The 12,262-nt window shown below is 34.7% G+C and overlaps 1 protein-coding gene across 9 annotated transcripts in view; it reads left to right on the plus strand.

The window, feature by feature from the left end:
- Window positions 1-12,262, plus strand: part of LOC142222327 (CUB and sushi domain-containing protein 3) — an 839,952-nt gene that overhangs the window by 398,120 nt on the left and 429,570 nt on the right. For all 9 annotated transcript variants that reach the window (XR_012718306.1, XR_012718304.1, XR_012718305.1 and 6 more), the window contains exon 5: window positions 1,891-3,390. Coding sequence is in view for 6 of the 9 variants with exons in the window: in XM_075292417.1 (XP_075148532.1) it covers window positions 1,899-3,390 (1,492 nt within the window). In the remaining 3 variants the exon portion in view is untranslated. The remainder of the gene's footprint in view (window positions 1-1,890; window positions 3,391-12,262) is intronic.

A 12,262-nucleotide genomic window follows, 5' to 3' on the forward strand; every position in this document is an offset into this window, starting at 1 on the left:
TATAGAAAATTTTGGTCAAAATTTTATTTCTATAGAAAATTTTGTCAAAATCGTATTTCTATAGAAAATTTTGGTCAAAATTTTATTTCTATAGAAAATTTTTTCAAAATCGTATTTCTATAAAAAATTTTTGCAAAATTGTATTTCTATAGAAAATTTTGTCAAAATTTTATTTCTATAGAAAATTTTGTCAAAATGTTATTTCTTTAGAAAATTTTGTCAAAATTTTATTTCTATAGAAAATTTTGTCAAAATTTTATTGCTATAGAAAATTTTGTCAAAATTTTATTTCTATAGAAAATTTTGTCAAAATTTTATTGCTATAGAAAATGTTGTCAAAATTTTATTTCTACAGAAAATTTTCTCAACATTTTATTTTTATACAAAATTTTGTCCAAATTTTATTTCTAGACAATTGTGTCAAAAATTTTATTTCTTTAGAAAATTTTGTGAAAATTGTAAAGGGTGATTTGTTAAGAGCTTGATAACTTTTTTAAAAAAAAAAACGCATAAAATTTGCAAAATCTCATCGGTTCTTTATTTGAAACGTTAGATTGGTCCATGACATTTACTTTTTGAAGATAATTTCATTTAAATGTTGACCGCGGCTGCGTCTTAGGTGGTCCATTCGGAAAGTCCAATTTTGGGGAACTTTTTCGAGCATTTCGGCCGGAATAGCCCGAATTTCTTCGGAAATGTTGTCTTCCAAAGCTGGAATAGTTGCTGGCTTATTTCTGTAGACTTTAGACTTGACGTAGCCCCACAAAAAATAGTCTAAAGGCGTCAAATCGCATGATCTTGGTGGCCAACTTACCGGTCCATTTCTTGAGATGAATTGTTCTCCGAAGTTTTCCCTCAAAATGGCCATAGAATCGCGAGCTGTGTGGCATGTAGCGCCATCTTGTTGAAACCACATGTCAACCAAGTTCAGTTCTTCCATTTTTGGCAACAAAAAGTTTGTTAGCATCGAACGATAGCGATCGCCATTCACCGTAACGTTGCGTCCAACAGCATCTTTGAAAAAATACGGTCCAATGATTCCACCAGCGTACAAACCACACCAAACAGTGCATTTTTCGGGATGCATGGGCAGTTCTTGAACGGCTTCTGGTTGCTCTTCACTCCAAATGCGGCAATTTTGCTTATTTACGTAGCCATTCAACCAGAAATGAGCCTCATCGCTGAACAAAATTTGTCGATAAAAAAGCGGATTTTCTGCCAACTTTTCTAGGGCCCATTCACTGAAAATTCGACGTTGTGGCAGATCGTAAGTCTATTCATGATGAAATGTCAAAGCATACTGAGCATCTTTCTCTTTGACACCATGTCTGAAATCCCACGTGATCTGTAAAATACTAATGCATGAAAATCCTAACCTCAAAAGAATCACCCTTTATTTCTATAGAAAATTTTGTCAAAATTTTATTTCTATAGAAAATATTGTTAAAAATTTATTTTTATAGAAAATTTTGTTAAAATTTTATTTCTATAGAAAATATTGTTAATTTTTTTTTTTATAGAAAATTTTGTTAAAATTTTATTTCCATAGGAAATTTTGTCAAAGTTTTATCTACCAAAACATCAAGAATTTTATCAAACAGTAAAAAATCGACCATTTTTGGTAGAATTCTACCAACTATTTCCCCGTATAGTCGTGACTTGACACCGATTTACTTCTTTTTATGTCCGTACGTAAAAAATTGGAGTCAAGGGTTTTCGACACCTGAAGAATCAATTTATACTCTTAGTTGTTGTAATTGAGCTGAAAGTTTTACATGTTTTTCGTTATCTATCGAACATATATATCTATAATATTTCACCAAAAATACCAATGTTCCACTGTTATATCATACTCACGTTTATTTTTTGTTCTATTTTTTGTTATTACAGGGCACAACATGGCCTCAGCACAGCTTCTATATAATACAAATACAACAAAAACAGCAGCAACAACAAGAACAACAAAAGCAACAATACATAAATCTATTGAAAATCACTTGCAAACAGATAAACTATCAATATTTGCTGAACAGGAAGTCAAAGGTAAAACAGGATATATTAGCAACACAAACAACGACGATAACGACACTAACACCAACATCAACATCAACACTCAAAACACAAGCACCAACAACAACAACAAAGAGAGTGAAAGACAGAGGAACCGGAAACAACATACGCTCGATAACACAAATTCCCAAAGCACTAAGAATTGTTGGTTGTGGTGGTACAAAAACACATTGGAGGTGGCATCATCAGCATCAGGCATTTCATCATCCACGTCGACGGTCACAAAATCCCCAATATCACAAGGAATACAAAAGAAAACGTCTCCTTGCCAATTGCCAACAGCGAAAACTGTGTTCATTCCTAAAGAAAACTACACTAGAAAGTTACAGGAACCGCATCCGCAATGCTGGAATTCTATATCGGAAATCAGTTGTCCACGGAGAGAAGTGGGTTCAGTTATCGACGAGACAGCAACAGCAATACAGGAATCATGGCATGCAGATGATGTCAATGTCAGAGATATACAATGGCAACAGTTTGATGGCTGGATGGATGTTGGTGAAAGCGATATTCCGAAATGCCATGGCTTGGGGGCTCGATGTTTGCCCTACGACAAATCGAAAACCAGGACAATACTATCAAAAAATCAGCAAAAGCAACAACAACAAGCAACACCTTCAAGTTATACCGACGAAGATAATAATAACGATGATGATGATGATGACGATGACGATGAGAAGATGTTTTTCTATAATGACTTTCAAGGAATTGAGGAGTTTAATATCCACAACCAAACAACCAAAACCAACACAAAAATGTTTCTCAACCACAAAACTCGCCCCCAATCCTCAAGTAATGCTTTTCTACAAGAACACAAGCAACACCATTTTCCCCATACCACAGATGTACAAGATGATGTTGCTAAAACTCTCTCCCTCTATGATATCAACACAAGCCAACAATGCTGCCAAAAATCAAAAAATGTTGTTCAACAAAGTTGCCTCAACAAAAACCAATCCGCAGAAGAAGGTTCTCTACCAAAGTTCTTGCATTACCACCATATGGATAATGTTGCTACAAATAATTCTCCAAGAAATTTCTCCAAACTACACCAACAACAACAACAACGAAAATTTTCTTCAATTTCATCGCTCAACAGCGGCAGCAGCAGCATCTGTAGCAGGAAAACTACAACAGCAGAGCAGCAAAATTTCAAAGGTATTCGCAAGCAAACATCAGCAGACAATGTATCCACAACCTCATCCATCTCCTCCGTTACAAAATATCCACTGGCCAAATTGTTCATGGATCTTCAATGTATGGCCAAGTGTCTCCTATCGCTTTTGGTCATTTTTAATATGCTGCCATTATTCTATGCAGGTAAGTTTGCTCTCGTTGTTTTTTCTCTCATTCATCTATGACCTCCTCGAGCTATTTAAATATTTTTTTTTTTGGCCAAAGTGAAGGCCACGTATTGTCTTGAATTTGAAAATTTTATTAAAAATTCCAAATAACAAAAACTTTAATGCTTAGTCATTCAAAAATGTTGATATATTGTCTCCAAGTATATAGGAATGTTTCCTGCCTATGGTATTAAGACAATCTACAGTAAAATATTGTTGCATGTCTTGCATATTATGTGAAGCAGAAAGTAGGTCGTAAACGCCTCTTGTGTGAGTCGTCTCTAGGTAAGGTTGTAGAGGAATTTGGAAGTTTTTCGTGTTTGCAGATCAAGGTGAAGAGGCGAATGTTAACATTAGCTAGGCAAGGGCCAACTATATCATACCCTAAACCGCCCCTATTGATTTTGTGGGGTACCAAGGTACCTTGTGCTAAATTTGAGTAAGATCGGTTAATATATAAGGCCATGATGACCAAATTTTGGACAATCAGACGATGCATATATATGGCAGCTATATCTAAATCTGAACCGATTTCGATGATTATTGGCACATATAGTCAGTACTACAGAAGATTAGAGTAAGCCAAACTTAAGTAAGATCGGTTAATAAATAAGGGTTTTATGGACAAATTTGTCAAAATCGGGCGATACATATATATGACAGCTATATCTGAGCCGATTTCGATGAAATTTTGCATACTTAACGAAAGGTGAATAAGATTACTTTGTGCCAAATTTGATGATAATCGGTTAGTACAGAAGCGCAATGCGACCACATTTGGGCGACACATAACGGGTTGGCTGATAAGTCTCCGGTCTGACACATAGGTGGTGTTGCTAGTATTAAATGCGATAAGAAATAACATTTTGACGAAATTTTCTATAGAAATTGAATGTTGAAAAAATTGTCTATAGAAATAAAATTTTAACAAAATTTTCAATAGAAATAAAATTTTAATAAAATTTTCTCTTGAAATAAACTATTGACAAAATTTTCTATATAAATAACATTTTGACAAAATTTTCTATATAAATAAAATTTTGAGAAAATTTTCTATAGAAATTAAATTCTGGGAATATTTTCTGTAGAAACAAACTATTGACAAAAGTTTCTATAGAAATGAAATTTTAACAAAATTTTCTATAGAAATAAACTATTGACAAAATTTTCTATAGAAATAAACTTTTGAGAAAATTGTCTATAGAAATGAAATTTGGGGAAAATTTTCTGTAGGAATAAACTATTGGCAAAATTTTCTATAGAAATAAAATTTTAACAAAATTCTCTATAGAAATTCTCTATAAAGGGTGATTTGTTAAGAGCTTGATAACTTTTTTTTAAAAAAAAAACGCATAAAATTTGCAAAATCTCATCGGTTCTTTATTTGAAACGTTAGATTGGTCCATGACATTTACTTTTTGAAGATAATTTCATTTAAATGTTGACCGCGGCTGCGTCTTAGGTGGTCCATTCGGAAAGTCCAATTTTGGGCAACTTTTTCGAGCATTTCGGCCGGAATAGCCCGAATTTCTTCGGAAATGTTGTCTTCCAAAGCTGGAATAGTTGCTGGCTTATTTCTGTAGACTTTAGACTTGACGTAGCCCCACAAAAAATAGTCTAAAGGCGTCAAATCGCATGATCTTGGTGGCCAACTTACCGGTCCATTTCTTGAGATGAATTGTTCTCCGAAGTTTTCCCTCAAAATGGCCATAGAATCGCGAGCTGTGTGGCATGTAGCGCCATCTTGTTGAAACCACATGTCAACCAAGTTCAGTTCTTCCATTTTTGGCAACAAAAAGTTTGTTAGCATCGAACGATAGCGATCGCCATTCACCGTAACGTTGCGTCCAACAGCATCTTTGAAAAAATACGGTCCAATGATTCCACCAGCGTACAAACCACACCAAACAGTGCATTTTTCGGGATGCATGGGCAGTTCTTGAACGGCTTCTGGTTGCTCTTCACTCCAAATGCGGCAATTTTGCTTATTTACGTAGCCATTCAACCAGAAATGAGCCTCATCGCTGAACAAAATTTGTCGATAAAAAAGCGGATTTTCTGCCAACTTTTCTAGGGCCCATTCACTGAAAATTCGACGTTGTGGCAGATCGTAAGTCTATTCATGATGAAATGTCAAAGCATACTGAGCATCTTTCTCTTTGACACCATGTCTGAAATCCCACGTGATCTGTCAAATACTAATGCATGAAAATCCTAACCTCAAAAGAATCACCCTTTAGAAATAAAATTTTGAGAAAATTTTCTATAGAAGTAAAATTTTGAGAAAACTATTGACAAAATTTTCTATAGAAATAAACTATTGACAAAATTTTCTATAGAAATAAACTATAGACAAAATTATCTATAGAAATAAAATTTTGACAAAATTTTCTATAGAAATAAACTATAGACAAAATTTTCTATATAAATAAAATTTTGACAAAATTTTCTATATAAATAAAATTGTGAGAAAAATTTCTATAGAAATAAGATTTTGAGAAATTCTTCTATAGAAATCAAATTTTGAGAAAATTTTCTATAGAAATGAAATTTGGGGAAAATTTTCTGTAGGAATAAACTATTGACAAAATGTTCTATAGAAATAAAATTTTAACAAAATTGTCTACAGAAATAAACTATGGACAAAATTTTCTATAGAAATAAAATGTTGAGAAAATTTTCTATAGAAATAAAATTTTGAGAAAATTTTCTATAGAAATAAAATTCTGAGAAAATTTTCTATAGAAATAAAATTTTGAGAAAATTTTCTAAGAAATAACATTTTGACAAAATTTTCTATAGAAATAAAATGTTTAGAAAATTGTCTATAGAAATAAAATTTTCTATAGAAATAACAGGTTGGCTGATAAGTCCCCGGTCTGACACATAGGTGGCATTGCTAGTATTAAATGCATATTATTTTTATATAGTACCAACCTTCAAATGATTCGTGTCAAAATTTGACGTCTGTAAGTCAATTAGTTTGTGAGATAGAGCGTCTTTTGTGAAGCAACTTTTGTTATTGTGAAAAAAATTCAAAAAAGGAATTTCGTGTTTTGATTAAATACTGTTTTCTGAAGGGGAAAAATACGGTGGAAGCAAAAACTTGACTTGATAATGAGTTTCCGGACTCTGCCCCAGGGAAATCAACAATAATTGATTGGTATGCAAAATTCAAGCGTGGTGAAATGAGCACGGAGGACGCCCGAAAGTGGTGGTTACCGACGAAAACATCAAAAAAATCCACAAAATGATTTTGAATGATCGTAAAATGAAGTTGATCGAGATAGCAGAGGCCTTAAAGATATCAAAGGAACGTGTTGGTCATAGCATTCAATATTTTCCATATTTGGATATGCGGAAGCACTGTGCAAAATGGGTGCCGCGCGAGCTCACATTTGACCAAAAACAACAACATGTTGATGATTCTGAGCGGTGTTTGCAGCTGTTAACTCGTAATACACCCGAGTTTTTCCATCGATATGTGACAATGGATGAAACATGGCTCCATCACTACACTCCTGAGTCCAATCGACAGTCGGTTGAGTGGACAGCGACCGGTGAACCGTCTCCGAAGCGTGGAAAGACTCAAAAGTCCGCAGGCAATGTAATGGCCTCTGTTTTTTGGTATGCGCATGGAATAATTTTTATCGATTATCTTGAGAAGGGAAAAACCATCAGCAGTGACTATTATATGGCGTTATTGGAGCGTTTGAAGGTCGAAATCGCGGCAAAACGGCCCCATATGAAGAAGAAAAAAAGTGTTGTTCCACCAAGACAACGCACCGCGCCACAAGTCATTGAGAACGATGGCAAAAATTCATGAATTGGACTTCGAATTGCTTCCCCACCCACCGTATTCTCCAGATCTGGCCTCCAGCGACTCAAACCTTAAAAGGATGCTCGCTGGGAAAAAATTTGGCTGCAATGAAGAGGTGATCGCCGAAACTGAGGCCTATTTTGAGGCAAAACCGAAGGAGTACTACCAAAATGGTATCAAAAAATTGGAAGGTCGTTATAATCGTTGTATCGCTCTTGACGGGAACTATGTTGAATAATAAAAACGAATTTTGACAAAAAAATGTGTATTTCTTTGTTAGACCGGGGACTTATCAGCCAACCTGTTATGGTCTCTAACAACCATGCAAAAATTGGTCCACATCGGTCCATAATTATATATAGTCCCCATATAAGCCGATCCCCCGATTTGGCTTGCGAGGCCTCTAAGAGAAGCAAATTTCATCCGATCCGGCTGAAATTTGGTACATGGTGTTAGTATATGGTCTCTAACATCCATGCAAAAATCACCAGATTTGACCTCCGGAGCCTATTGGAAGACCAAAATTCATCTGATTCAGTTGAAATTTGGTACGTGATGTTAATATATGGCCCCAAACACCAATGCAAAAATTGGTCGAAATCGGTCTATAATTATAAATAGCCCCCATATAACCCGATCCCCAGATTTGACATCCGGAGCCCCTTGGAAGAGCAAAATGTATCCGATTCGGTTGAAATTTGGTACGTGATGTTAGTATATGATATCCAACAACCATGCAGGAATTGGTTCATATCAGTCCATAAATATATATAGCCTCCATATAAACCGATCCTCAGATTTGACCTCCGGTGCCGTTTGGAGAAGCAAAATTCATCCGATCTGGTTGAAATTTGGTGGTAGTATATGATATTTAACAACCATGCCAAAAGTGGTCCATATCAGTCCATAATCATATATAGCCCCCATATAAACCGATCCCGAGATTTGGTTTTGGAGACACTTTCATCCGAGTCAGTTGAAATTTGGTACATTGTGCTAGTATATGGCCGTTAGGTTAGGTTAGGTTAGGTGGCAGCCCGATGTATCAGGCTCACTTAGACTATTCAGTCCATTGTGATACCACATTGGTGAACTTCTCTCTTATCACTGAGTGCTGCCCGATTCTATGTTAAGCTCAATGACAAGGGACCTCCTTTTTATAGCCGAGTCCGAACGGCGTTCCACATTGCAGTGAAACCACTTAGAGAAGCTTTGAAACCCTCAGAAATGTCACCAGCATTACTGAGGTGGGATAATCCACCGCTGAAAAACTTTTTGGTGTTCGGTCGAAGCAGGAATCGAACCCACGACCTTGTGTATGCAAGGCGGGCATGCTAACCATTGCACCACGGTGGCTCCCTATGGCCGTTAACAACCATGTCTAACTAGGTCCATATCACCAGTCACACACAAAATTGGTCCATATCAAGATCATAATTGTATATAGCCCACATATAAGCGACCCCCATATTTCAATTCTGGCTCTCTACGTACCGTGCAAAAAGTCAATATCGATTCGTAATTATTTGTAGACTTAACTATACATAACTTTTTGTGTAATATATATCACGTATGGACTAACTCACAATTTAGAAAACGATGTTAAGAAGTTTTAAGATACCACAACCCAATTAATTCGATTGTGGATGACAGTCTTTCGTAGAAGTTTCTACTCAATCCATGGTGAAGGGTACATAAGCTTCGGCCTGGCCGAACTTACGGCCGTATATACTTGTTTGGTTTAAGGTATAAAAATGGATTCTCAAGAGTTTATAAGCAAGCATAGTTTCAAGTTTTTCAATATGTAATGCAACAACAAAGCTTTACAGACTGCATGAAAGTGGCTCTGCGCTATTGTGACCCATTCTTGGCGAAGCGCCGTCTTTGGGGGTTTGACCCTTCTGCGCCGCTGAGACTTTAAGTTTATCCAGAAGGAATGTCTGTGTTTGCAAAGAATCTTACAAAGTGGTCAAACGCTACGAATTGTCGGTGATAACAAAATTATCGATAAATATGTTATCTGGTATCTGTTCTAGTGTCCCATCCTCCCATGACCATCTTACTACCGTCAAAATGCCACACTTGCCGGATATGGCACAGTCCCGTCCTCTCACCTTTCCTCGATCCATCAGTATAGCAGTTATTTCCCCTTTGGTATCTGTTCTGTTCTCCCAGGGCCATCTTATTGGAGTCAGAATGTCACACTCGGCAGCTATAGCCACCTTAGGTATACAATCATGGATTATTACTGCTTCCCTCATTACACACACCTTCCTCTACTAACTTTTATGTGTTCGTAGTATTTCGTGTTTCCGTCTATTCTCCCAACATCTTCATTCTAATCGCACTTATTGCAGCTTCGCTTTTGATATGAACCTCTATAGGTCCTAAGCCCAGGATCATATGCAAGGCTCTGCAGAGACAAAATTTCACAACAAAATTTTCCAATTAAAATCTTAATTGAGTTTTAAAAAAATATTCAATTAGAAATTTAATTGATCCAACAAATTTTTTAATTGAAAAAAAAAATTAATTACAAAAATTAATAGTATCAACTAATTTTTTATTTTGATACTATCATTTGTGTGATTGAAGACATTTCAATTAAAAAAATGAATTGGATAAAATAATTTCAGAAAAAAATAGTTTTGTGTGTGGTTCACGTGGTTTTAATTGCCCCAGTTATGCCAAGACAACATGTCCGTTGAACCCTTTATAAAATTTCTATGTTGTACTTCTTCGCCATCGATGTACATCAGACTATCGACGCTTGTGATAGGATTGGCCTTATTACACTCTCATATATCCAGTGCGTCACCTTTGTACTCAGGCCCAACCTGTATATTTGTCACCATTCAGAGAAGTGTAGTAGGTACAGTACCGTTATTAATGAAGAAATATAAGGATCCAGAAATTCAAGGGCCAGATTTGACCCTCCTAAAATCGGCAGTCTTGGGAGTTGCTAGAAAATGCAGTGAATCATCTAAAGAAGGCCTTTGCGGCATTATACGCGTGTCAGAAGTTGGTTGCGGAAATGGATCATTCGAATGAAAGGCTTGAACTCTCTGGAAAACACGGATTGCAGATATAGTGGGACGAGGACAGGCTACATTTCGAAAAGATGATCCTCTATATGGATGGCATTAAAATGGCCGAGGGCATCGGCGATGGTATTTCCTCAAATAGTTGGGAATTGGAGAGTCTTTTAATTTGGAGGACGAATGTAGCATCTTTCAGTCGGAGATATTCGCTACAGAAGTTCTATCGATGAAGCCATTATTTGGATGCGATATCACCACTTCCAAGCAGCAATAAAGGCCCTAGGCAATGCAAATATAAGATCGAAAGCAGTTAGCCGCTGTCATAGAAAGCGTACGTTCTGGAAAACTTATGGCGATGCATAGAGAGGAAGTGAGGCTGTTAATAGGAATTATATGTTAACCGAACACAATACTCAGAGAAAACACATGGTAAAGATAGACCTGAGGCAGCGTTGCCACAATAAATTTTTATTTTGGAACAACATTTTTCAAAAATTGGACCAAATTTCGTACCAATGGACCATTTTTCCAAATTAAATTAATATAATTTAAAATTTTTTCCCAAAATTTTACTTCGATAGAAAATTTTTATTTCTATTTTTTTTCTCTATAGAAAATTTTATCAAAATTTTATTTCTATAGACAATTTTGTTAAAATTTTACTTCTAAAAAATTTTTGGTCAAAATTTTATTTCTATAGAAAATTTTGTCAAAATTTTATTTCAAAAAAAAAGTTTTTCAAAATTTTATTTCTGTAGAAAATTTTGTCAAAATGTTATTTCTATAGAAAATTTTGTCAAAATTTTATTTCTATAGAAAATTTTGTCTAAATTTTATTTCTATTGAAAATTTTGTCTATATTTTATTTTCTATAGAAATAAAATATAGACAAAATTTGTCAAAAATGTTGTCAAAATTTTATTTGTTCAAATCTTTTTTTTTCTATAGAAAATGTTGTCAAAATTTTATTTCAATAGAAAATTTTGACAAAATTTTATTTTTACAGAAAATTTTGTCAATAATTTATTTCTAAAGAAAATTTTTAAAAATTACCGATTTGACGAAAATGGACCAAAATGAACCAAATTCCAAAATTGTATTTCTATAGACATTTTTTTCAAAATTTTATTTCTACAGAAAATTTTGTAAAAAATTAAAAAAATTACCGGTTTGCCGAAAATGGACCAAAATCAACCAAATTCCAAAATTTTATTTCTATAGAAATTTTTTCAAAATTTTATTTCTACAGAAAATTTTGTCAAAATTTCACCTCTATAGAAAATGTAGCCTAAATTTTATTTCTATAGAAAGTTTTGTCAAACTTTTATTTCTATAGTAAGTTATCGCAAAATTTTATTTCCATATACATTTTTTTCATAATTTTGTATCTATACTGTTCAAAGTTTCTTTGAACCCGTTTTGAAACACTGTGCGTAGCGGCACAAATAATTTTTAATCGTCGTGTCCTTTTGTTTTTCTATTTGTTTACCTGGAAAGTTGCCCTTTGATCGATGCTTGTAGTTTTGTCGCTAAGCTTTGCATCGGCTACTAAGCATCACTCAAGAGGGCAACGAACCAGTCTTGAACCGACCATCAACTCGCGTGCGCGCTGCCGATCTCCCCCCGTGATAAACAAGTGTAGTGAAACATTCGTTATTGAAAAAATAAAACAAACTTTGAAACATATAAACATTGAAGTGAACATTTAAAAATAAAGAACATTTACAGGTAAACTATTAGTGAAGACGATTAATACACAGTGATACATAAAGACACATCAACACCATAACAACCCATTCCCCACTCATAAACCCAAAAAGAAAAGTGCCGGCCACTAACAACAATCATCATCAACAAAAAATCATCAGAACAAAATCACAACACAAAAATACATTAATTTGCCTTAATACTATATTGCACAAAAATTCCATGTAATTGCACATAATATTTTCACTTAAAACTATATTGCACAATTCCCTATTGTCAAA

This window comes from Haematobia irritans, chromosome 1 (assembly GCF_050003625.1).
Source record: "Haematobia irritans isolate KBUSLIRL chromosome 1, ASM5000362v1, whole genome shotgun sequence".
In the NCBI taxonomy this organism is placed as follows: Eukaryota; Metazoa; Arthropoda; class Insecta; order Diptera; family Muscidae; genus Haematobia; species Haematobia irritans.